Source organism: Globicephala melas, chromosome 19 (genome assembly GCF_963455315.2).
Source record: "Globicephala melas chromosome 19, mGloMel1.2, whole genome shotgun sequence".
NCBI classification, from domain to species: Eukaryota; Metazoa; Chordata; class Mammalia; order Artiodactyla; family Delphinidae; genus Globicephala; species Globicephala melas.
Window position 1 is genome coordinate 3,189,599 of NC_083332.1, and position 26,174 is coordinate 3,215,772.

At 51.7% G+C, this 26,174-nt stretch overlaps 2 protein-coding genes across 9 annotated transcripts in view; one reads left to right on the forward strand and one right to left on the reverse strand.

Annotated features, from left to right (window-relative positions):
- Positions 1-6,077, reverse strand: part of BRSK1 (BR serine/threonine kinase 1) — a 24,606-nt gene extending 18,529 nt beyond the window's left edge. Inside the window, exons 1-4 of one of the 3 annotated variants that reach the window (XM_030851334.2) lie at positions 5,638-6,073; positions 4,062-4,156; positions 3,888-3,973; positions 1,748-1,888 (exon numbers count right to left, since the gene is read on the reverse strand). In XM_030851334.2, coding sequence (XP_030707194.1) covers positions 1,748-1,888; positions 3,888-3,973; positions 4,062-4,156; positions 5,638-5,773 — 458 coding nt within the window. In that variant the 5' untranslated portion in view covers positions 5,774-6,073. Of the gene's footprint in view, positions 1-1,747; positions 1,889-3,883; positions 3,974-4,061; positions 4,162-5,637 lie in introns of those variants that run through there. The other 2 variants (XM_060288475.1, XM_030851335.2) reach the window with 2 other exon arrangements.
- A 4,328-nt stretch (positions 6,078-10,405) lies between these two features.
- HSPBP1 (HSPA (Hsp70) binding protein 1) lies at positions 10,406-24,691 on the forward strand. Of its 6 annotated transcripts, none has more exons than XM_030851328.2 (8): positions 10,406-10,466; positions 11,270-11,476; positions 13,608-13,812; positions 15,535-15,759; positions 19,647-19,802; positions 19,895-19,991; positions 20,460-20,571; positions 24,209-24,691. In XM_030851328.2, the coding sequence occupies exons 2-8, from the start codon at positions 11,273-11,275 to the stop codon at positions 24,281-24,283; spliced, it is 1,074 nt and encodes a 357-aa protein (XP_030707188.1). In that variant the 5' UTR covers positions 10,406-10,466; positions 11,270-11,272; the 3' UTR covers positions 24,284-24,691. The 6 variants fall into 6 exon arrangements, 5 of the variants coding, with proteins under 5 accessions (XP_030707188.1, XP_030707185.1, XP_060145330.1 ...); XM_030851325.2 differs by lacking the exon at positions 10,406-10,466 and adding an exon at positions 10,595-10,710; XM_060289347.1 differs by lacking the exon at positions 10,406-10,466 and adding an exon at positions 10,638-10,710 and having other exon boundaries at positions 11,180-11,476.
- Positions 24,692-26,174: the final 1,483 nt, after the last annotated feature.

Below are 26,174 nucleotides of genomic sequence, written 5' to 3' on the forward strand. Positions count from 1 at the left end.
TCTCAACCACTGCGCCACCAGGGAAGCCCTTATATGGACGTTTATATGCAAAAAAAAATGACCCTCAACCTTTACCCCATACCATATACAAAAATTAATTCAAAATGGATCTCAGAAAAAAAAATGGATCTCAGGCCTAAATGCAAGAGCTAAAACTATACAACTTCTAGAAGAAAACACAGGAGGAAACCTTTGTGACCTTGAGCTGGGCGAATTTTTTTTTTTTTTTTTTGGCTGCACCACACAACAGGCGGGATCTTAGTTCCCTGCCAGGGATTGAACCTGTGCCCTCAGCAGTGGAAGTGTGGAGTCTTAATCACTGGACCGCCAGGGAAGTCCCTGGGCAAATATTCCTTAAATAGGAAAGCAAAAGCATGAATTGTAAAAGGAAAAAAATCAACAAACTGGAATTCATCAAAATGTAACACTTTTGCTTTTCACAGGATATTGTTATAAAAATGTAAAGCATGTCACAAACTGGGAGAAATTACTTGAAAAATATACATTTGATAAAAGATTTGTTCTTAGAATAAGTAACTCTTAGGAGTTATTCCTAGAATTGTCCCTTGTCCTGGAATAAAGAACTCTTACAACTCAGGAACAGAAAGACAAATAACTCAATTAAAAATGGGCAAAGGATATGAACAGATGTTTCTCCTAGGAAGATATACAAGTGGCCGATAAGCACATGAAAAGATGTTCTACATCATTAGCCATCACGGAAATGCACATCAAAACCACAATGAGATACCACTTCACACCCACTAGGATAGGTATAATCAAAAAGTCAGATAATAACAAGTGTTGGCAAGAGATTGGAGCCCTCAGAGACTGCTGGTAGGGATGTTGGATGATACAGTTGCTTTGAAAAATGGACTGGCACTTCTTTAAAAGGCTAAACATAGAGTTCTCATAATTCCCTGGCGGTCCAGTGGTTAGGATTCCGTGCTCTCACTGCTGAGGGTCTGTGTTCAATCTCTGGTTGGGGAACTAAAATCCCACAAGCCACAAGGTGTGGCCAAAAAATACAAAAATAAAATAAAGAGTTCCCATGTGACCCAGCAATTCGAATCCTAGGTATATACCCAAGAGAATTGAAAACATAGGCACACGCCAAAACTTGTATGTGAATGTTCATATGTCCATATTATTCATAATAGCCAGAAAGAAGAAACAACCAAAATGTCCATCAACTGGTGAATGGATAAATAAAACATGGCATATCCATACAATGGAATATTACTCAGTCGTGAAAAGGAATGAGGTGTTGATACATACTACAACGTGGATGAACCTTGAAAACATTTTGCTAAGTGAAAGAAGCCAGCCACAAAAAGACTACATATAGTATGATTCCATTGATAGGAAATGTCCAGAATAGGTAAATCTGCAGAGACAGAAAGTAGATTAGTGGTTACCTAGGGCTGGGGGTGGGGCAAGGTGACTGCTTAGTGGATATAGCGTAGTGATTTTTGGGGTGATGAAAATGTTCTAAAATTAGGTAGTAGTGATGCACAACATTGTGAACATATTAAAAACTACTGAATTGTACGCTTTAAAGGGGTGAATTTTATGATGTGTGAGGTTTTTTTTGTTTTGTTTTTTGGCCGTGCCGTGGGGCTTGTGGGATCTTAGTTCCCCAACCAGGGATCGAACCCATGCCCCCTGCAGTGGAAGCACACAGTCCTAACCAATGGACCGCCAGGGAATTCCCTATGATGTGAGAGTTACATCCCAGCCCCCTCACCAGATGGAGTAGCTGTGGCAGAAGTCCAGCGCCGACACGATCTGGCGGAAGAACTTCCGGGCCTCCTTGGGGGTCAGTCTCCCCTTCTTTACCAGGTAGTCGAACAGCTCACCTCCAGACACGTGCTCCAGAACCAGGTACCTGGGGGACATGGAGGAGGCAGAGGGCTGGAAGGGGCATGTGGAGGACCAAAGAGCCTGGTCTCCCTCTTCCAAAAGCATAAGACCTCAATCCCATTGGCCCCTCGAGGCAGAGAATCCCAATTCTCATGAGTCCCTGGGAGGAGGAGGCTCCAGTTCCCATTAGCCTCTGGGAAGCAGAAACTCAATTCCCATTAGCCCTGGTCAGCATGTCAGTTTCAGGGGTCAACACTTTGACTAGTTGTCCTCAGGAGATAAGGCAATTCCATTAGCATCTGGAGGTCAGAGATCCTAATTCTCATAGGCCCCTAGGAAATAAAGCCCTGTATTTCCATCAGCCTCTGGGAAGCCAAAGTTCTCATTCTTATTAGTTTCTGGGATGCAGATAATGGAATTTTAATCTATTTTTGGATAATGATATTTGTAGTGTGTACCAAATGAACAGTCAATATCTGTGAGCTAAAGCCTACAATTCCCATCAGCCCCTGGGAGGTAAAGACTCCAATTCCCATCAATCCTTGAGAGAAAGAGACACTAATTCCCATCAGCCTCTGGGAAGCCAAAATTCAATTCCCATCAGCCCTGGGCAGCACAGACTCCCATGTCAACTTCAGGAGTATTAATACTTTGACTCCTAGTTGTTTCAGGAGATAAGGCAACTCCATTAGCACTTGGAGGAGACCCCCAATTCTCACAGGACTTTGGGAAACAAAGACCCCCACCCCAACCCCTACCTACTCCCATTACCCCCTGGGAAGCCAAGCCTCTTATTCCCATAAGCCTCTGGGATGAAGAAACTTGAATTCTCATTAACTCTAGGCAAAAACGATTGCCTTGTGCACCAATCTAAGTCAATTTCTGTGAAGTAAAAGACTACAATTCCCTTCAGCTCCTGAGAGGTTAAAAACTCCCAACTCCCATAAGCCTCTGGGACATAGAGGCTTCTAATTCCCATCAGCCACCTGGATTCTAAACACTCCAAATCCCATCAGGCTCTGGGAGGCTAAACCTCTAATTCCCATCAGCCCCTGGAAAACAAAAGCTCAATTTCTATGAGCTCTTGGAAAACTGAGGTTCCTCTGTGAAGCACAAACTCCCATGGGCCCTCCCTCCCCACAAGGATGGTGGAGTGAGAGTGATAGCTCCACGAATCAGGGACAATGGCCGCTCCCTGCCGCCACACCTGGGGAAGCCTGAGGACTACAATTCCCATGAGTACCTGGGGCTGGCCAGCCTCCTTCCTAGGGAAATCCACCCTAGCCTCTGATGGGTGCTGGAGTTGGTTCATCCTGGGGACTGCCTGGTGGGGGCAGGGGGTTGTCCCCTCTCTCGCTGCCCAGTCCAGCTGTCCCTTGGGTCACCAGAGTCCAGACAAAGGTCTATTGTCTGGAGTCCGGACAGCTGGACCCCACCCCCATCCTAAGGCGGGTAGTCAACTTTGAGATGCAGACTTAGAACTCCCAGGAGACCATTGTTGGGGTGTCCAGTCATAGCACCCAGAGTTATGCTGGGGGATGAAGGGAGCCTCCAATGCTCCAGAGAGGGGGTTTGGGAAGAGGCCTGGGGCTTTGCTAGGCCCCATTGCCCTAGCAAATAGGAAAGGGATCTGCCCTTAGCAAATTGGGTCTGGCTGAGGGCATCAAGATGATCCAGTATCGAGTGTTCCCTGCAGCACAGTAGGGCGAGGGACTGGGGCTGGAGAGGAAGGGGGAGGATCATCCTGTGTCCCCCACTCGGGATGGCTCAGGCTAAGCTGTCCTGTTGCTGGGGCACAATCGGCCTGTAGCCTCAGGCCAGCTCAGTGTGGGAACAAGGAGTGTTAGCAGTGTGTGTGTGTGGGGGGGGTTGTCCTTGGTCAGTAAGGAAGGGACTGGGCCTTCAGTGGCCCAGTCAGGAGAGCTCAAGTTTCCCCAGGCCCCTCCACGCTTTGTTTCTGGAAATGTCCCCCACTAGGAACTTGGGGAGGGTGCATGGGGGGCTGGGTGTCTATAAATACCTACAAATATTTCTTGTTCTCGTAGACGTCGTGGAGCTTGAGGACATGTGGGTGCTCAATGAGCTTCAGGATGGCAATCTCCCGCTCCACCTGGGGGAAAATGAATGGAGGTCAGCCTTGCCTCCCTCCCTGCCCCCAGCCCCAAAGGGTCCCCTCTTCCCCCAGCACACAGACACACCTTCATCAGCACCGACTCGGACAGCTTCTCCCGGTTCACGATCTTGATGGCAACCTTCTGGCCCGTGATGCAGTGGACCCCGAGTTTAACCAGACCTGGGGGATAGGGATTGAAAATGTGGGGTGCGCTCCCAGGGCATTCTCCCCACCTCTGACTCCTAAGCCCCCCTTGCCACCCCGTTTCCTCTTTCTTCCCCTGCTGGCTGTTTAACAGTGGCCTGAATCACTCTCACCTGAACGCCTGGGGGCTGACAGCCGCCATTCCCACCAAACGCAATTCTCTTCCGGCTCCCTGTTGCCCAATTCTGTTCCTTCTGATTGTCCGTCCACCTACCTGCCTCCCCCTCCCTCCACAGCTACCCTCGATTTAAGTTCCTCTCTCCACATAGTCTTGCCTCATTGAATCTCCGTAGTTTTGTCTCCTCCAATCTGCCTCCTTCAAACAAACCTCTCTCTCTCTCAACCCATCACTTCCTTGAATTCTTTGCCCTTTACTCTTCTGGAGATGCCATGTCTCCCAAGGAATATAATCTTACGATTGTCCCCTTCCCAGACCATCCTCCTCCACCTCCTCTCAAACCCTGACCTCTTAATCCCCTTCTTTGACCTTCTTTTAATAGCAGCTGTAGCTGGAAGCATGCACACCCCAAGGGTATCCCCACTCCCCAAGGGTAAGCCCCAAAGCCACAGATCCAGGAGTCCCAGCCCCCAGCCCCTCTTCCCTCAGACCCCCAAGTCCAGGCCCATGGCCCCTTCCGCCCCCATAACTCAGGAATTCAGGTCAGCAACCCCTTCACACTTTTTGCACTAGGATATGGAGTCTGATCCTCTCCCAGCCCTGACCCTCAGCTCCATAGAGATCCTGGACCCAATCCTGAACCTCGTACCCAGAACACAGGTGTTCAGCTCCTGTCTTACAGCCACCCACCTCCCACCTGGCAGGAAAGAGGTTACAGAGGTTTAGCAACAGTGAAAGATGACCCCCCCAATCCACAGCCACTCCTGAGGGATTTGCCACTTGCATCGATCTTTCCACCTCTCCATTCCCAGTCCCCACATTGAGCCAGCATGCCGGAGGAGGGGCAGAATGCTGTGGACCTCATCGCCCCAGCTTCAGTCCCCCGTAACCCCGACAGAGGCCCTCCTAGGCCAGAGGACAGTGCAGAGAGAAGCAGCTTCCTGAGGCGCACCCCCATCCCAGCACCTCACCCCGGCCTGCGGCTGTACTGCACCAAGGACCTCAGCTCCTGGCCCAGACCCTGGCTGCAGGCCGAGGCCCCTTTCCCACTGTGGCTCGGACCCCCCCAACCTCTGTCCTCAAAGGGTGGGAGCCTCTGGGCCCCAGTAACTCCTCCCAGGAGTCCAGGCCCCCAGCTTCCTTCTCCCCAGGACCCCAGAGTCTGAGCCCTCACCCCCCTCCATCCTAGACACCCGGCAGTCTGGACCTCAAGTCCCTTCTCTGTGAGGGACTCAGGGGTCTGAGCGGCCAGCCCTTGCCCTTTGAATACCCATGAGTCCCACCCTCTGCCCCCTATCTCCCCTCGCCCCCGCGCCAGGTGTCCCCTCCCCTGACTCACCTGTCTGTCCTTTGCCCAGCGTCTTCTCCAGCCGATAGGGGCCCACATATTGGGCGTGCTGGGGTGGGTGTGGGTGTGCGTGCGGGAGGTGGTAGGCAGGGGAGCCCCCGCCCCCCTCCTTGCCCCCGGACGACATGATGCCCTTGGTCCCGGCCCGACCGGCCCCCCGGCCGCCCCCCTTGCGGCCGGTCGCCCCGTCCCTCCGGTGGGGGCCGGCGACCGCTCCGTCCCGGCCCCCCCGGCTGCCCCCCACCTCTCCGGGGGTCCCCAGGGGGCTGGGCTGGGCCCCCCCCAGTCGGCGGGCCGCGGAGCTGGGGGAGGGGGGGCTGGCCCGGGGGGGTCAGGCCCCGGGAGTCAGCATGGCCCGGGGGGGCTGCGCGGCCCCCCCTCCCCAGCCCGTCCCTGGCCGGCCCCCCCCTGCCTGCGCCTCCCCCCGCCGGGGGGGTCTGAGGTGCGGGCCGGCGGATGCTGCAGGCCGAGGTCCCCCCCGCCCCCCCACGCGCCCTCTCTCCTCCGCCTCCTCCTCCTCTCCGCCTCCCCCCCGCCACCTCGTCCTTTCTCTCCCGCACGCTGACATCACCATCCGGGGACTCCGGGCCCTTCCCCAAAGTTAACCCTTTCGGAGGGGGGAGGGAGGAGCGGGGGCAGGGGGCGGGCCTGGGAGCTGGAGGGATGGAGAGGAAGTGGGAGGATGCTGGGAGGGATGGAGGGATGCAGGAGAGACGATGGAGGGACGGAGATGCGGAGCAAACAGGCAGGGGCTGAGATGGAGCCACACAAAGGGAGATGAAGTCTGACAGGAGTCAGGGAAAGAGACAGATGGCAAGAGAGATGGAGACCACCAGAAACAGGGATGGGACAAGAGAGGGAGATGGGGGAACACGCAGGCAGCCAGAGACAGGCAGAGACAGGAAAGATGGGGGGTGGTCAGAGAGACAGGGAGATGGAGAAAAGGAGAGAAGGTGATGGGGAGAGACAGAGATGGAGGAAACCAGAGATAGAAATGGAGAGAGACCGAGATGAAGGGAAAGAGAGTTGGAGAGACAGGGAGTAGGGGGTGGGGGATAGAGGCACAGAGATATGGAGAGACAGATGGGAAGAGAGATGAACAGAGAAAACAGAGCCAGAGATGGGGAGAGACCCAGAGTAATGGAGGGGAGACCACAGAGAGACAGCAGTGGAGACACAGAGAGATGGGGGAGAGAAATTAACAAAAATAGAGGGATGGGGGCAGAGAGGGGCAAGATGTAAAGGTAAGGCGCAGGGGAAGATGGCAGGGGAAGGATGGAGGGTCAGGAGAAAAGTGGGAGAGAGAGATGGAAAGGGACCGGGGGGAGGAACAAAACAGAGAGACAGGTGGAGGGAGAACTGGAGAGAGACAGAGAGATGTAGAAGGAGAGACTGACAAAGAGAGATAGAGTTGGGGACCACAAAAGATGGAGGATACATACAGGTGAAGGGCTAGATGCTGGGGGGATATGGGACAGATTGGACGGGCAGAGAAAAAGGGAGACAGAAGCAGAGAGAGGGAAAGCATTTGGGGAATTGCTGATCCAAGGCTCATCTCTGTTCCCCCAGACCCCCAAGCTGTCCACCCAGGCCTCCGTTCCCCACTAGCATCAGGACCCTGTATCCACCCACAGCCCAGGGTGCCGGGTTTTGGATCATCTTGGATCCATACCTCCATTTAGGATCCACGATCCTCCTACAGAGAAACTTCCAGAACCCCTTGAGGTCCCTGTGTTTTTTTTAGGCCCCTGTCTATTCTCTGTGCCCACCATTGGATCCCGTAGATCTTCATGTGGGCTCCAGTATAATCATATGTCCCACTATAGCTCATCCATGGACCTGTGCACAGCTAGATTGCCACGTGATCCGGTATTCCCCTGTATCAGACACCCAAAGGTGTTAGGCACCCATTTAATTTCCAAATCACCTATAGAGTGTACCCATGAACCTTAAGTCTCCTAGTCAACCACTTTCATTCCGTGAATCTATACTCAGTGCCAAATCTAAGCCAGATACTGTTCCCAGTGTTGAGGGTACAGCAGGGAACCAAATCAACAAAGATCCATGTCCTATGGAGCTCTCACTGCAGTGGATGAGACCAGAGATAAACAAGATAATCAAAATATATGGTATATTGGGAAGTCCCTGGTGGTCCAGTGGTTAGGACTCCGTGCTTCCACTGCAGGGGGCACAGGTTCGATCCCTGTTAGGGGAAGTAGGATCCCACAAGCCTCACAGCCAAAAAACAAAACAAAGAAAACAAAACAAAAAAAGCACAAAATATATGGTATGTTACAGAGTCGTGATCAGTGATGAAGTGGAAACTAAAGGAGGGAATGGGGACAGGAAATGTTTGTTGAGTAATTTTCTGTATGATTTTTAAAAAAATATATTTATTTATTTATTTAGGTTGTGCTGGGTCTTAGTTGCGGCACGCGGGATCTTTGTTGCGGCATGTGGACTCTTAGTTCTGGCATGCATGTGGGCTCAGTTGCAGCATGCATGCAGAATCTTGTTTCCCAACCAGGGATTGAACCTGGGCCCCCTGCATTGGGAGCATGGAGTCTTACCCACCAGACCACCAGGGAAGTCCCTTTATATGGTTTTCACTACCGTGCCAAGAAAGGCCTCCTCAGTGAAGGGACACTGAAGAAAAATGAGGGTCAGAGCCATGTAGATAAAGTGCCAGGAGCCTTCCAGGCAGAGGAAACAGCAGTGCAAAGGCCCTGTGGCAGGAGTGTGCCCGGTGTGTTATGGGAAGATTGAAGGAGCCAGTGTAGCTGGAGGGGAACAGTGAGAGGAAATGAGGTGAGGAAGCAGATCAAATAGAACCTTAGATGCAGGGTGACCAGGGAATTCCCTGGTGGTTCAGTGGTTAGAACTCGGCACTTTCATTGCTGGGGACTGGGTTTGATCCCTGGTCAGGGAACTAAGATCCTGTAAGCCGCGTGGCCACAAAAAAAAAAAAAAGGAGGGTGACCACATGTCCTGGTTTATGTCTGTTATTCTGTAATTATTAATAGGGTCCGTTTTCACTCTCAAGTGTCTTGCTGTGGATGGAAAATTATATGATCATCCTTCTTACAGATCATTGTAAAAGCTATGTCTTTTTTTTTTTTTTTTTTTTTTGCGGTACGCGGGCCTCTCACTGTTGTGGCCTCTCCCGTTGCGGAGCACAGGCTCCGGACGCGCAGACTCAGTGGCCATGGCTCACGGGCCCAGCCGCTCTGCGGCATGTGGGATCTTCCCGGACCGGGGCACGAACCCATGTCCCCTGCATTGGCAGGCGGACTCTCAACCACTGCGCCACCAGGGAAGCCCAAAGCTATGTCTTTTAGAGGGTACCTGAGGAATTTTCATCTAGGCTACCATTATATTAAACATATGTTCATATTTGTAATGTTATATACAGTTACGTGTTATATGTACGTATATATTATATGGCATTATGTATAATAATATATGTAAACAGTATTACAGATTGATGGACTTGTACATACGTGTACATAGGTATATTAGGCTGAACAACGGGCCCCCAAAGATGTCCACATCCTAATTCTCAGAACCTGTGAATATGTCACCTACATGGCAAAATGGACTTTGCAGATGTGATTGAACTGAAAATCTTAGGTGGGGAGGTTGTCCTGGTCATTTGGGTGGGCCCTAAATGTAATCACAAGAGTTCTTATGAGGGAGAGGCATGAGGATCAGAGTCAGAGGAGGAGATGGGATACGGAAAGAAACAGTAGCCAAAATGATGCAGCCACAATCCAAAGAAAGTGGGCAGCCTCTAGATGCTGGAAAAGGCCAGGAAACAGATTCTCCCCTGGAGCCTCCAGAAGAAACACAACCGTGCTGACACCTTGAGTTTAACTATTTTAACTCAGTGAGACCCATTCCGGGCTTCTGAACTGTAAGGTTATAAATCTGTGTTGTTTTAAGTTTTTGGTAATTTGTTAACAGCAGAGACAGGAAATGGATACAATAGGGTACCCAGGGGCCCAGACGCCTGTCTGATAGCTATCCTCCTCAGTGCTACACACACACACACACACACACACACACACACACACACACACACACACACACACACGGCTTATATGTTTGGTCTTCCCATCTCTGTCCAAAAGATCACCCGGCACATCCCAGACCGAGCAGTGTGCTCAATATATCTGCGACTTGTGGGCTCCACCAAAGTTGAGTACAACCTTTTCCTGGAGTGGGAGGGCCTCTTATGGAAGAGAGAACTAGGATTTCTCTAAGCCCAGCCCAAAGCAAACACCTCCAAAGACCAGGCACATTCCCGGACCTGAGCCCCAAATCTGGTGCAGGGAGGCCTCGAGCCGCCTAAACCACCTTGCCTGCGCATTTTACTTCCAGGCTTCAAGAATCACCTCCTTTGCACCTGGCAGGACTCAGGGAAGATTCCACGAGGGAGACGCTGGAGGAGAAGAGAGGTCCGCACAGGTGCTGCAGGTGGGGGTAACGGGCAGCCTCCTATGACGAAAGGGGAAATTGAGGCCAAGAAGGCGGTGGGACAGGCCAAACTCTGCCTGGGTCAGGTATTAGTGTTGAGAACCCAGGGCTTTAGTAAAAGACGGAATCGGGGCCCAGGTGCAGGGGAAAACGCCCCGAGGGTGAGGGGACCCTCGCTACAGGCAACCACGGGGTGGGGCGGGGCCAGGAAGAGGGCGGGGCTTAACGGGGAGCGGCGGGTGCACGGGCACGGGGGCGGGGTTTAGCTGGGAGAGGGCGAAAGGCCTAGAACAGGGGCGGAGCCTTAAGTGGCGGCGAGGGGCAGAGTTTAGAACTGGGACAGGGTGCGTGGGTGTGGAAGGGGTCTAACCAAGGCGGAGCCAGACCGGGGAGCGGGGCCTACACTAGGGCAGGGTGGAGCTTGCAATGAGGAGGAGGGGCTCATTAGGGGCGGGATCCGGGCAGGGGGCGGGGCTTACACCAGAGCGTGAGCGCGGGGGGCGTGGCCTAGGTGAGGGGCCAGGCCTAGCGAAGTATCCCGCCAGGTGGGAAGGACTTAAGAACCGGGAGAAGTAGCCTCACGCCCAGGTACGGCCCTTAGTTGGGTGGCTGCGCGGGGAAATTCCGGGCGAGACCGTGAGTATTTCCGGTCAATATGGCGGCGCCCAGCAGAGTCAGGTGCGGGCGGGTTTGCCTTTAGTAGCGGCGGCGACACGAGGCCCGGGAAGGTGAGGTCCGCCCCACTCAGGCTCCCCTCTTCGGAGAGGAGGGAGGAGACTTGTTGCTAAGAAGACCACAGGGTGGGCTTGTTGCTCTGAAGGCTGGGCAGTGGGGTTGCTAAGAGACGGGAAGGACTGCAGTGGAAATGGAGGAGGGGGTTGCTAGGGAGAGTAGGTGGGGCCCGTTGCTAGGGAGGAAGGAGGGACTTGTGACTTCGGGGAAGCGTCCTGTTGGTATGAGAGAAGAAAAGAGGGCTGTGGTTAAAGGGGGTGTGGGCAGAGTGGTTTGGGGTCATGCGGGGCCGCGGAGCTTCCCTAAAACGCCACCTTGTCAGCAGACCCCCAGGAATCGACCCGCCAGGACGCCAGAGCTACCTCAGCGGGGACCATACCCTACCCCAACACATTCTTCCCTTCTTTGCAAACAGCCCATGGCGAACCAAGGCTCCGGGAGCAGTCGCCTTCCCCTGGCGCTGCCCCCAGCCTCCCAGGGTTGCTCGTCAGGGGAGAGCGGCTCCTCCGCGGGCGGCTCCGACAATCCCCCGCCACCGCGAAACCTCCAAGGTCTGCTGCAGATGGCCATCACGGCGGGCTCTGAAGAGCCAGACCTCCCTCCAGAACCCATGAGTGAGGAGGTAAAGGGTGGGGACCCGAGAAGCTGGGGTGAGGGACGTGGGGACAGATATCTGGGGAGGGGCGGGAGTCCCGCTGTGAAGGCATAGTAGACTGTATTTGTGCTCGATAGGGTTATTGTAGACTGAAGGTCAGATCCCTGGATCCCTGCACTGTGCTGGGAGACAGAGAGTCTTATGCTAAAAAGAAAAAGCAAGGGCTCTCCAGAGCCAGACAGTCGTGGATTCAGCATCATACAGCTGTGTGACCTTGGGTATATCACTTCATGTTTCTGAGCGTCGAGTTCTTTAGTTGCAAGTTGATGTTGATGATAAGGATAACAGTGGTACTTCACAGGGTAGTTCTGAGGTTCCAGTTGAAGTAGGGCTCAACACAGAACCTGGCACATAGGTCGTGCTCCTGAAGGCAGCAGGATATTATCATTAAGAACGCAGGCTCTGTGGACAGACCGCTTAGATTTGACTTAAGGCTTTGTGGATGGCTGACTATGTGACCTTGGGCAAGTCGCACTTTTCCGTGCCTCCATTTTCTCATCTGTGAAGTGGGAATAACAGTAATCCTTAACCATGGAAGGTTGTTTCGGAGATGAATAGCAATATTTGTTATACATGATGTTTAGTTGGCAATGACAATTACAGTATACAAAATATGGTGCTAATTCGGTTACATCCATGATGTCATTGAACCTCTGGGACCATGAGGTAGGCAACAGGCACAGAAAGATTAACATCTTGCCCAAATTTATCCAGGACAGTGACCACGGAGCCTGGCCAAAAACCAAAAAACCAGCGGCCAGTTTTCAGCGCTTATCTTATTTGACTTACTAGTAGCATTTGATTACTACCCCCTCCCCTTGAGTTCTTTCTTCATTTGGCATCTGGAACAACATGCTTTTCTGCTTTTCATCCCACTCACTGGCTCTTCTTCCCCATCTCCTCTGTTGGTTCATCCTCATTCCCCAGCCTCTTAACCATGGAGCACACCAGGACTCTCTCTTCTACCCTCACTTCCTGTGTGATCTCACGTTGACGTTTTCCTCTGATGATTCTTTTAATTTTTTTTATTATTTTTTTTATGTGGTACGCGGGCCTCTCACTGCTGTGGCCTCTCCCGTTGCGGAGCACAGGCTCTGGACGCGCAGGCTCAGCGGCCATGGCTCACGGGCCCAGCCACTCCGCGGCATGTGGGATCTTCCCAGACCGGGACAAGAACCCATGTCCCCTGTATCGGCAGGCGGACTCTCAACCACTGCGCCACCAGGGAAGCCCTGATTATTCTTAAATTTATATCTCTAGGCCAGTGGTGCTCTCCTGGGGGGGCAGTTTTAACCATGGTGGGGTTGGGGGGGTGGGAGGTGGGGGCAGTGCTGTTAGCATCTGGTGGGTGGAGGCCAGGGATACTGCTCAATACCCTACAGTGCACAGGACGACCCCCACGGCAGAACAATCCAGCTCAAAGTGTCAGCAGAGTCGAGGTTGAGAAATCCTCGAGGTTGAGATCAAGGCTGGACCTCCTCTCTGAACTTCAGGCAGCGTACTCAATATCTGGTCTTGGGTGTGTCATGGATCCCTCAAACTTAACAAGTTCAAAAATGAGCTCTAGGGCTTCCCTGGTGGCGCAGTGGTTGAGAGTCCGCCTGCTGATGCGGGGGACAGAAGTTTGTGCCCCGGTCCAGGAAGATCCCATATGCCGCGGAGTGGCTGCACCCGTGAGCCATGGCCGCTGAGCCGGCGTGTCCGGAGCCTGTGCTCCGCAACGGGAGAGGCCACAACAGTGAGAGGCCCGCAGACCGCAAAAAAAAAAAAAAAAAAAAAAAGAGCTCTAATCTCTACTCCTCTCACTCCACTGCTGCTTCTCTTGCAGTCTTCCCCATCTCCTTCTAGTTGTTCAGGACAAAAACCTAGGTGTCCCTGACCCCTCTTTTTCCTCTCACGCCCCACAGCCAGTCTCTCCGTAGATCTAGCGTCTAGAGACGAGTCTTTGAGTAGAGAAGGTGCCTGGTAGGTACGTGCTGACTGAAGGACACTCAGCTCTCAGATGTTGGCTGTTATTATTAATGACTGTTGTTCCTGAGTTGATTATTGATGAGGTTTGCTTCTTTCCCCCACCCTCCCGCTCCGCCTCAACCCCCAGAGGCGCCAGTGGCTGCAGGAGGCCATGTCGGCTGCCTTCCGGGGCCAGCGGGAAGAGGTGGAGCAGATGAAGAACTGCCTCCGAGTGCTGTCCCAGCCCACAACCCCCTCAGCTGGTGAGGCTGAACTGGCTGCTGACCAGCAAGAGCGCGAGGGGGCTCTGGAGCTGCTGGCCGACCTGTGCGAGAACATGGACAACGCCGCAGGTACAGCCAGGCCCGCTCCAGCCTGCCTCCAGCCTCCAGGATCCTGTCCCTTCTGCCTTCTGGTCTCCCTTCTGTCTCTTGCCTCCTCCTCCTAAGCCCTGGGTCCTGCTGCAGCCCAGCCCTTGTCCTTTGTCTCAGGGACCACACAACCAGCCTCCTCCCAGCCTCCCAGCCTCACCCCTCCATTCCGGCTCTGACTCAGGCCCCAGGTGAGACTGCCCTGTCCCTCCCTGCTTGGTCTGCTTGCCATCAGGAGCAGATGGCGCCAGGTTCAGTCCACCACCTCCCTGATGCTCTCTGAGACTGACCATGTCACCCTAGTCTGCTGGGAGTCCATTGCCACTCCCTAGAGTAAGAGACAGGAGGTGGTCCTGGATGGGGTAGTCAGAGAAGGCCTCCCCGAGGAGTGGCATTTGATCAGAGACCTGAAGTGAGGGCGTGAGTCATGGGATTAGCTCTGGAAAAAGCATTCCAGGTAGAGGGAATGACCAGTGCAAAGGCCCTGAGGTGGGAACCTGCCTGGCCTGTGTGGGAACAGCAGTGAAGCCAGCAGAGCAGAGTGAGTGAGGGGCGAGGTCTAGGAAGTGACGCTGGGCATACAGGGGCTCACGGGCCAAGGCTGGTGCTGTGGGTTTTATGCTAAATGCCGAGAAGCCAATAGAAGGATGAGTGGTCACTTCCACTTGGAGGGGTGTGGTGTGGTCGTTGGTGGTGTGGATTTGTCTGTTCTGGACATTTTAGGTACATGGAATTGTAGAATATGTCACCTTTTGTGACTGGATTCCTTCACTGAAGGTGATGTTTTCAAGGTTCTTCCATGTCGTAGCTGTATCAGAACTTTATTACTTTTTGTGGCTGACTGAGACGCCAGTGTGTGGATGGGCTACATGTTTATGCGTTCATCAGTTGACGGGCATTTGGGTCACTTCCCCCTTTGGTTATAGTAAATAATGCTGCTGTGAACACTGGTGTACAAGCATGTGTTCAAGTTTCTGCTTTCGATGCTTTTAGATACATATGTAAGAGTTGTCACAGGGTAACTCTGTATTTAACTTTTTGAAGAACCACCAAGCTCACCAATACAGAAAACAGGTGGTAGGCTATAGTTTGCGGACGTCTGGTGTGGTGTGTTCTCCCACGGGGGATGTTCTGATTGTCACAAAGACTGGGGGTCAGAACTGGCATTTAGTGGACTGGAGCCTGGGACCCTGACCCTCCAAATGCTGACATTGTTGAGACACACTGGCCTTGGACAGACCCCCAGTTGGGTGCTTGGGGAGAGCCTGCCCTTGGGGGCAGGCTCCCCTCAGCCTCACCTGGTGTATTTGTCCAGTTGGGCTGTCGTAACAAAGCACCACAGACTGGGGACTTAAACAAAAGAAGGCTCTTCTCTCACAGTTCTGGAGGCTCGAAGTCCGAGGGTTGATTTCTTCTGAGGCCCCTGTCCTTGGCTTGTGTATGGGGGCCTTCTTGCTCTGTCCTCATGTGGTCATCCCACTGTGCATGTCTGTGTCCTAATCTCCTCTTTTTTATAAGGGCCCCAGTCATATTGGATTAGGGCCCCATCCCATGACACCGTTTCACTTTAATCATCTCTTTAAAGCCCTGTCTCCAGATAGAGACATATTTTGAGGCCTTGGGGGCTAGGGCTTCAACGTAAATCTGTGGGGACACAGCTCAGCTCATCACACCTGGCCTGTCTGCTCCCCTCTCTCCACACAGACTTCTGCCAGCTGTCCGGCATGCACCTGCTGGTGGGCCGCTACCTGGAGGCGGGGCCTGCAGGGCTGCGGTGGCGGGCGGCGCAGCTCATCGGCACGTGCAGCCAGAACGTGGCAGCCATCCAGGAGCAGGTGCTGGGCCTTGGCGCACTGCGCAAGCTGCTGCGCCTGCTGGATCGGGACCCCTGCGATGCTGTGCGCGTCAAGGCCCTCTTCGCCATCTCCTGTGAGTGTCCCGGGGGCTGCCGGGGAGGGGCTCGGGTCCCTAGGGCTGGTGCCAGCTTCCGGATCTGCTTTGGGGCAGAGAGAGAGGGGCCTTGTGTGTTCGTTTATCCCCAGTACCTGCCGGGGCTCTGCTGGGTGCTGGGAACAGAGCGGTGAGCTTGCCACACCTGCCGCTGGTCAGAGAGCCAGAGCCTCACAACACGGGACGAGGCCCAGCTTGAGTGCTTTTAGGCCCCTCAGGGCTCTCAGTCTTGGCACTGTTGACATTTGGGGCCCCGATCACTCCTTGTCTTGGGCGGGGTCCTCTCGGGGGCTGCTTGAGTGTCATCACAGCTCAAGCTGGGCAGTCAGCTTCTCCCAGAGAATGCAATCCAGGATGCCAGGTAGGAGCTACAGGAACTATCAATTCAATGCCCTTTATCTTTTTTTTTTCCTCTTTTTTGGTACCTCTTAAAACCCACCCCTGTCTTGTCCCTCCCCGCTTCCCTCTCATCACTGGTAACCACTAGTTTGTTCTCTACATCTGTGAGTCTGCTTCTTTTTTATTATATTCAATAGTTTGTTTTATTTTATTTTATTTTATTTTTTTATTTTTTATTTTTGTTTTATTTTATTTTTTAAAAAATATTTTATTTATTTATTTGGTTGGTTGTGCCGGGTCTTAGTTGTGGCAGGCAGCCTTCTTAGTTGTGGCATGCGAACTCTTAGTTGCAGCATGCGTGTGGGATCTAGTTCCCTGACCAGGGATCGAACCCGGGCCCCCTGAATGGGGAGCGTGGAGTCTTAACCACTGCACCACCAGGGAAGTCCCTCAGTAGTTTGTTTTATTTTTTAGATTCCACATATAAGTGATAACATACCATATTTGTCTTTCTCTCTCTGACTTATTTCACTGAGCGTAATACCTCCAAGTCCATCCATGTTGTTGCAAATGACAAAATTTCATTTTTTTCTTACGGCTGAGGCCTTTTATTTTTATTTATTTATTTTATTTATTTTTATTTTTGGCTGCGTTGGGTCTTTGTTGCTGTGCACGGGCTTTCTCTAGTTGCAGCGAGTGGGGGCTACTCTTCCTTGCGGTGCGCAGACTTCTCATTGTGGTGGCCTCTCTTGTTGCAGAGCACAGGCTCTAGGCGCTCAGGCTTCAGTAGATGTGGCTCGCAGGCTCTAGAGCGCAGGCTCAGTAGCTGTGGCGCACGGACTTAGTTGCTCCGCAGCATGTGGGATCTTCCCGGACCAGAGCTCGAACCCGTGTCTCCTGTATTGGCAGGCGGATTCTTAACCACTGTGCCACCAGGGAAGCCCGAGGCCTTTTATATTTTTAAAAATTGATGTAAAATGCACATAACTATTTCCAAGTGTACAATTCCGTGGCATCTGTCTTCTTTTTTGGGGGGTGGGTTTGGCTGCAGGGTATGCCATCGTGTGGTGGCTACCATTTGGAAAGTGGTTAGGACAGGCCAGCCCTGGTGCCACGAGCCCTTTGCTTGGTCGGTCTCCTGACTGCTCCTGCGGCCCGGTGCGTGGAGGCTCACAGAGGTTCACCCTCTGGCCGCAGACCAAGAGAAGGTCAGGTGGAGGAGTGTGTGAGAGCTGCGGAGGAGGTGGGTGGGGGCGCCCCCAGGGAGATGCATCTCCAGGCCACTGGCAGCTAGTGGGCTCAGGCCAGGGCTGCCGCTCAACACCCTCCAGTGCACAGGGCGGCCCCCATGACACAGAATGGCCTGTACCCGCATGTCAGCTGTGCCCAGTGGAGAGGCCCTGGAGTGAAGGGAAGTGGTTGCTCCTGGATCCATCGTGAAGGCAGAGCGGACGTGGAGGGTTGTCATGTCTTCCCCTCACCATCCGCCTGTCCTTTTTTTTATTTTTTAAATTGAGTAATGTTTTATCTAACCCCATATATCCAAATTATTATCATTTCGGCCCATCATTATGTGGAGTATTAATGAGATATTTTACATCTTTTTTTTTCACTCTACGTCTTTGAAACCCGGTGTACATCCTACATATAAAGCACATCTCACCTCAGGCTGTATTTTTAGCGGTCAGTATGGAGTGTAGTTCTAGTGAGGGGACGAAGTTGTGCTTAATGGGAACATGCTGTACCACTGCTTCACTTTTTTACCCTAAACTGAAATAAATTAAACTCAAATGAGATTAACAACTCAGGTCCTCAGTGGCACTTGCCACGTGTCAGGGATTTACTGGCCACGGGTTTCTGGGGGCTCCCATCTATCCTGGCCTAGACCCTGCCCAAGTCGGCGCCTCCTTGGAGGTGCACCCCTCAGGCTGGTTCTGTCATACTCGGAGGCCTTCCAGGGTGCCTGTCACCCTCACGAAGTAGTCTGGCTCTCTGGGTCTTAGTTTCCTCATCAGTAAAATGGGATTCCTAGAGCACTCACCTCCTAGGGTGGTTTTGAGGATTAAAAAGAGATAATGTTCCCACCAATGGATGGATGGATTAAAAAAAAACGTGGCTTATTCATACAATGGGATACTATTCAACCATTAAAAGGAATGAAATATTGATTCATGCTGTAACCTGGACGAGCCTAGAAAACATGCTGAGTGAAAGAAGCCAACCACAGAAGACCACATAGTGTTTGATTCCATTTATGTGAAATGTCCAGAAGAGGCAAATTCATAGATGTGGAAAGCGGATTAGTGGTTGCCAGTTGGGGGGAGGGACTGCTAACTGGTATGGGGCTTCTCTTGGGAGTGATGAAAATATTCTGGAGTTAGATAGTTATGGTAAGCCAACCTTGTGAATATACTAAAAACCACTGAATTGTATACTTTAGAAAGGTAAATTGTACAGACTGTGGAATTATATCTCAATTAAAAATATATTTTTTAAAGTACTCTGCTCTTTTTTAAAAAAAATAAATTTATTTATTTATTTTTGGCTGCCTTGGGTCTTCGTTGCTGCACGCGGGCTTTTTCTAGTTGTGGCGAGCGGGGGCTACTCTTCGTTGCGGTGCGCGGGCTTCTCTTGTTGTGGAGCACGGGCTCTAGGCGCGCGGGCTTCAGTAGTTGTGGCACACGGGCTCAGTAGTTGTGTTGCGGGCTGTAGAGCGCAGGCTCAGTAGTTGTGGTGCATGGGCTTAGTTGCTCCGTGGCATGTGGGATCTTCCTGGACCAGGGCTCAAACCCGTGTCCCCTGCGTTGGCAGACGGATTCTTAACCACTGTACCACCAGGGAAGTCCCTAAATTAAAAATACTTAAAGTAATGCTTGCGAAGCACGGACCCGTAGAAATCGATGATGAGGATGGTGATGATACTGATGACGATATTGGTGATGATGATAGTGATAAAGGTGATGGTCTTGATGGTGATGATTGTGGTGTTTATGGTGGTGATGGTAGTGGTAATGATGGTAATGATGATATATTGGTGATGATGGTGATGATGATGGTGGGTGATGATGATCATGGTGATGGTGGTGGGTGATGATGGTGGTGACGGTGAGGTGATGATACTGATGGTGATATTGGTGATGGTGATGAGGGTGATGGTCTTGATGGTAATGATTGTGGTGTTTATGGTGGTGATGGTAGTGGTAATGATGGTAATGATGATGATACTGGTGATGATGGTGGTGATGGTAATGATGATGGTGGGTGATGATGGTAGTGGTGATAATGGTGATGATACTGATGGTGATTATTGGGGATGGTGGTGGTCATGGTGATGATGGTGATGGTGATGAGTGTGGTGTTGATGGTGGTGATGGTAGTGGTGATGATGGTAATGATGATATTGGTGGTGATGGTGGTGGGTGATGACAGTAATGATGGTGGTGATGATGGTGATGGTGAGATAATGGGGACGATAATGGTGGCAGTGGTGACTGTCACCTCAAGGCCCCGCCTTCCCCCCTCCCCAGGCCTGGTCCGGGAGCAGGAGGCTGGGCTGCTGCAGTTCCTCCGCCTGGACGGCTTCTCTGTGTTGATGCGGGCCATGCAGCAGCAGGTGCAAAAGCTCAAGGTCAAGTCGGCGTTCCTGCTGCAGAACCTGCTGGTGGGCCACCCTGAACACAAAGGTGGGGTGGCCAGGGCAGGGAGCTGGGATGGTTCCTAGCGGGGAGTGCACAGGGGAAGGGACTGCCCCTCTGACCCCGTTGCCCTTCTGCAGGGACCCTGTGCTCCATGGGCATGGTCCAGCAGCTGGTGGCCCTCGTCCGGACAGAACACAGCCCCTTCCATGAGCACGTGCTTGGAGCCCTGTGCAGGTGCGCTGGGGCCCAAAAGGACCGGCCCCCCTGTGGGGGCTGAAGGGTTTAGGGTCAGAGGGGAGCAGGAACCACGGCGCTGGCCCTCCCTGAGCCTCAGTTTTCTCACCTTTGGGGGCTGCCGCAGCAGCCTGGGGAGGAGGGGGAGGGTCTTTCTCACACTCATACTCCCCCATCCCCCGCACAAAGTACAAGCAGATTAGAGTCTTAAAACACATGGAACGGAGCAGCTGGACAAGCAGGCAGCAGCTCTCACGTGTGGAGTCAGCTCCAGGCCGGGCACTGTGCTGTGTGCCCTGTTTTGTACAAGTCTCATCGAAGTCCCTGGGCTGGGGCGGGGACAGGAGTCAAGTCCACGTTGCAGGTGGGGAAACCGAGGCCCAGTGTGGGGGAGCAGCTTGCCGAGGCTCCCGTGGTTCCGGGTGCTGTGCAGAGCGAGTCCCAAGGGCTGCTCTCCTGTCCCCGCAGCTTGGTGACGGACTTCCCCCAGGGTGTGCGGGAGTGCCGGGAGCCCGAGCTGGGCCTGGAGGAGCTTCTGCGGCACCGGTGCCAGCTGCTGCAGCAGCACGAGGAGTACCAGGTACTGCTGATGGGGGGGGGGCGGGGCGCTGGCCCAGGGGACCCGGCCGTTTTGTGGGAGGGGCCAGCCTGGTGCCTGCCTTCTGGGTCTCTGTGGTCTCTTCGCCCACGCTTTTGTTTACATCCTCTTTGCAATTCATGTGTTTCTCTAGTCATCATTCAGCAAACATTTATTGCCCCCCCCCACCATGTGACTCGTGCTGTGTTAACACCAGGGGGATTGCACGGAGAACCAGAAGCTCGGGGTTTTGAGAGTTAAAGAGTTAACGAATTCATTTAATTTTTTTTTTTTTTTTTTGGCCATGACTCACAGCTTGCGGGATCTTAGTTCCCCAAGTGGGGATAGAACCTGTAACCCCTGCAGTGGAAGCATTGGGTCCTAACCACTGGACCGCCAGGGAATTCCCCCAAACTCATCTAATTATTATCCAAATTATTTAATATTGTTGTTTACATCATATCATTCAAATATTTAAGTATTTTTAGATTGATAGATAAGTAAATGATAAATAGCAACAAATTAAATATTTGATTAAATAGGTAAGTAACTAATATGTGATAAATAACAACTCATTAGCTATTTAATTACATAAAGGGTAACAAGTGATAAATAACAAGCAATAAATAACTCACTAAATAGTTAAATAGATAAGTAACAAATAAGTGATAACTCATTAGATATTAATTATATAGATATTGAGTAACAAGTGATAAGTAACAACTCAGGTATTTAAATAGATAAGTAACAAATAAGTGATAAAGAACAACTAATTACATATTCAGTAGTTATTTAATTATTTAAAGGATTAAGTGATTTAGTTAACTTTACTTAAGTAATTTATCCAGCCGTTATAGTACCGCCCAGACGCTGGTGCTTCAGCAAAGCTGGACACAGCAAACGTGCCAGCTTCTTGGGACTTCCATTGTGCTGAGATCATTCCTCTGTGGACACCATCAGGTGTTTACAGAAGGGTGCTGGGCACTGGGTGTGAGGAGCGGGGGTGACTGGGAGAGGCACAGTGCCCGCCCCCAGGGGCTCGCCCCCTGACCTCGTCACGGGAACCCGTGGAGATTTGTGCCCATGGGGGGCAGGGGCAGCCCCGGCCCTCGTCCGGCCTGTGGTTTTAGCCGTCCTTGCTTGATGCATCCATGTGTTTGTCCCCTGAGCCTCTGGTGTGCCAGATCCTGGTACCAGACCGTGAGACCAACCCGGTGAGGGAAGCCTCGTGTGAACCGGCCAACGTGCCTTGTTTTTTGTTTTCAAAACAAATTTTAACAGCTTTATTGAGGTATAATTTACCTATATTGAAAGTGTGCAATGTGAGAAGTTTTACATACGTATACAGCTGTGGAAACCTTCATTTTTCCATCAGGGGCAGGTCACCCATGTGCCAGGTCCCAACCTGAGCACTGGAGATTTGGAGCAAAGGGATACAGCCTTGGTTCTCATGGGGCTCATGGGGTAACAGATAAAAATGTAGACAAACGCACACACAAATACATATTTACAGATACATATCTATCTATACACACACGTGTAATACGTAATCTATATAATTTAACATATACTGTCGTGTATAATATGACACGAGGAAGTTAGAACTACAGTGAGGAAAAATTAAACCAGTGAGGGGTTAGAGAATGGTGGGCTGTGATATTTTAGGTAAGGTGGTGCATTTGTTTCCTAGAGCTGCTGTAACAGAGTACCACACACTGGGTGGCTTAACACAGAAATGTATTGTTTCACAGTTCTGGGGAACAGAAGTCTGAAGTCAAGGTGTCAGCAAGACCGTGCTCCCTCTGAAGGTTCTAGGGAAGAATCTTCCCTTGCCTCTTCCAGCTTCTAGTAGTTGCTGGCAGTCCTTGACGTTCCTTGGCTTATGGATACATCCGTCACTCCGATTTCTGCCTCTGTTTTCACATGGCCTTCTTTCTCCCCTATGTGTCTGTCTTAGAACTCTTTCCAGATATGTAAATAGAGGTGTGCTTTAATTTCAGTGTAATTCAATATTATAATTGCATAGTATTCTCTGAAGTGATTACATCATGATTTAGCCAGTCCTCTTTTGTAGGTATTTTTGTGGGCCCTGTGTAGGGTTAAATTAAATTACATTGGTGCTTTTTGAATAGGCCCCACAGTCATGTGGTTCAAAATTCAAGATGCATGAGAGGATAAACAGTGAAAAGTCTCCCTCCTACCCCTATTCCTATCCACCCAGTTCTTCCTGTGGCCTTCCTAAGATAGTCTGTGCACGTACAAGGAAATGTACTTATCAGTTCTTTTCCTCTTCCTCTCTTCATTTTGTGTAAACTCAGCCTATTCTGACCACTGTTCTGCTCTTGCCATATTCCCTTTCATAACATATCCACGAGTGTGTTTCCTGTCGGTGCCTATGGCTCTATCCTCTTGGAGTTTGTTTCCACTCTTTCACTACTATCAACTCTGCTAAAAGAATAACCTTTTACACATGTAACTTTAGGAGTATGTCTATAGAACAATTTCTAGAAAGGGAAAGGCTGGGTTAAGGTAGGTTAAAGATGAAGTTACAGGGTTTAAGCGCCATGTCCTTAGCTGTTGCCAGGTTGTTCTCCATAGAAGTTGAACCAGTCGACACTGCAGCCATGAGGGTACTCAACTTTCCCACATCCTGGCCAGGATAGGGTGCCTCAAGACATTTGACCTTTCTTCAAGCTTTTCCTCAAGCCATTTGACCTTTCTTCAAGCTTATTGGTGAAAAGCAGTATTCCAGTCCAGTTTATGTTTGCATTTCTCCCGTGAGTGAAGTTGGGCATCTTTTTCCTTTTTTTGTGAACTACTCATTCATATCCTTTGCCCATTTATCTAATGGGTGGTGGTTTTGCAACTGATTTATTAAAGCTTTATTTTTTTAAAAAAATTTGATTGATTGATTGATTGCTGCATTGGGTCTTCGTTGCTGCCTGCGGGCTTTCTCTAGTTGTGGCGAGCGGGGGCTACTCTTCGTTGCAGTGCGCGGGCTCCTCATTGCGGTGGCTTCTCTTGTTGCAGAGCACCGGCTCTAGGCGTGCAGGCTTCAGTAGCTGTGGCACGCGGGCTTCAGTAGTTGTGGCTCACGGGCTCTAGAGCGCAGTCTCAGTAGTTGTGGCGCACGGGCTTAGTTGCTCCGTGGTATGTGGGATCTTCCCGGACCAGGGCTCGAACCCGTATCCCCTGCGTTGGCAGGCAGATTCTTAACCACTGCGTCACCAGGGAAGCCCCCATTAAAGCTCTTGAAGTATTAAGTATGTTAGACGTTTGTGATGAGTTGCAAATATTTTTCACCTCAAATTGTTGTTTTTCTTTCACTTTTGTTTCTGGCATTTTTCTGCTATGCAGATACCTTTTATGTTTATGTGGTCCAATCTATCAGTGCTTCTTTCTTGGTCTCTGGAGTTTGTATCCATGGAAGGGATTTTAAGTAGGGATTAATCGAGGTTGGTCATTTCTGGGAGTTAGGACAAGCTGGCGGGGGCTGATGTGAGGACAGACCAGTGGGGTGAGACAGGAAGCTTCTGGGGTGGTGGGTGGGAGGGAAGAGGAGCCGTTTCTGCAGGCAAAGCTGGTGAAGGCAAGGGGTGGCCTCTGCACTCAGGGCTCCCAATTTCACACCCCAATCCAGGAGGAGCTGGAGTTCTGCGAAAAGTTGCTACAGACCTGTTTCTCCACCCCGACGGACGACAGCATGGATCGGTGAAACCCGGTGGCTTCTCTCCCTCTCTTTGTGGGAACCCCAGGCCTCCTGACTCCCCCTCACCCACGAGGCCCTCTCCCAAAGGAGAGCAGGGCCTTGATGGTGCCGGGGCGTGTCAGCCCGTCTCTTCTCAGCCCTCAGAAGGGGCGCTGAAAAAGGCACTGGCTCCTTGGACCCCACCTCTCGTGCACCCTCACTCCATTCCCCCTTCTCGTGTCTACACTGGTCTTCCAGTAAAGGTGTTTCTCCTTCACCACCTCCTTCACTGCCACCTTTGTCACCTCCCCTGGAGAGTGCCTTGGTTGGGGAGGAGGGGCACGATCTTAGGGGACATGGGGAGCCATGGAGGGAACAGCAGCGGGTGGAACCTGGGAATAATAAAAGTGTTGCTATCTAAAGTCCAGAGCCATTGTCTTCTTTCATCCTCCTGGCCTCTCTGGAGAAGGAATGTGTGGCATAGTCCTCCTCTTTGGCCCCTACCATCTCTGCAACTACTCCTCTGTTTTAGGACTCTCAACGTTATGCACCCGTGCTGCGGACCCCAAGGCGGAAGCCAAGTTCTTTCCCGGCAGGACGTGCGGGGGGGGTGGTGGTGGTGGTGGTGGTGGTGGATGGAAATCACGTCGCTTCAGCTCTGCCAATCAGAGCTCGCCGCGCACCCGCTCGCGAGCCGCGGCCGGAGAACGGGGAGCACGTTGCGGAGGTCCCGCTGTACTGCCCGCGCCAGGGCTAGTGGTCACTCTGGGTACCTGGGGCAGGCCGTGGTTGGGCGTGGGCTTTGTTCCGATAGGAAAGCGCTAAGCCTTTTCTCCAGCCTTCTCCGAGATTGGGGGGTGAGCCGGGACAGAGGGAAACTGCCTCGCCTCCTTTAATAAATTGCTTTTCAGTTTAGTCAAAGGAGCTTTCCTTTACAACCAAGAGTCCTGACCGGTGGTATATTTCAGACGAGGAAGCTGAGCCCAGGGTGGTTGTTCCGTGGCCAAGTTCATAGCCAAAATTTAGTCCTGGGCCAATTCCAAAGCTGTGCCCCTCCTCCCTGTATCCTGGTTTCCTAGACCCATTTAATGCCAGACTAATTCCTCTCCTGTGGAATTTACTTGTACGGGAGGGAATGGTTATTTTTTCACTCCCCTTCCCAAATTCAGGATAAATCGAAAGGTAGCTACAGGATCCGAGAATTGGAGATAACATATAACCTGTATCACTTTTAGAGCAGATACGAGAAAGCGGCATTGGTCTTGCTGCCACTTCACCCAGCATTGGATGTGGTTGTCTGTCTGGTCATAGGCAGTGTAGTCCTTCCCCTTGGGTGCGGGCAGCAGGTCAGAACACTGGGCAAGCTGGCTCCAAGAGGAGGGAAGCTGGAGGGCTGAGCCGTGATGCCTATCCAATCCAGTAAATCATTCCTCAGCCTTTGGAAGGGGTGAAGAGGCAAGGAAAGAGACAGCAATAGAAGTTTCTCCATGTGGAAATGTGAGCAATGGGGAATGAGTGTTCCCACCAAACACTTTTTTAAAAATAAATTTATTTATTTAATTTATTTATTTTTGACTGTGTTGGGTCTTCATTGCTGCGCGCGGGCTTTCTCTGGTTGAGGCGAGTGTGGGCTACTCTTCGTTGCAGTGCACGGGCTTCTCATCGCGGTGGCTCCTCTTGTTGCGGAGCACGGGCTCTAGGCACGCGGGCTTCAGTAGTTGTGGCACGTGGGCTCAGTAGTTGTGGCGCATGGGCTTAGTTGCTCCGTGGCATGTGGGATCTTCCCGGACCAGCGCTCGAACCCGTGTCCCCTGCATTGGCAGGCAGATTCTTAGCCACTGCACCACCAGGGAAGCCCCCCCCCCAAACACTTTAAGAAGCTCCTTCCAATTCTAATGCAAAGAACAGCATTGTCGAG

What these genes read in the sequence shown, in the direction of transcription:
- HSPBP1 (XM_030851328.2), top strand. Translation starts at nt 11,273, where the DNA reads ATGGCGAACCAAGGCTCCGGGAGCAGTCGCCTTCCCCTGGCGCTGCCC. An exon ending in CAGAACCCATGAGTGAGGAG is followed by an intron (nt 11,477 to 13,607) that starts GTAAAGGGTGGG and finishes CTCAACCCCCAG; the next exon opens with AGGCGCCAGTGGCTGCAGGA. An exon ending in GAACATGGACAACGCCGCAG is followed by an intron (nt 13,813 to 15,534) that starts GTACAGCCAGGC and finishes CTCTCCACACAG; the next exon opens with ACTTCTGCCAGCTGTCCGGC.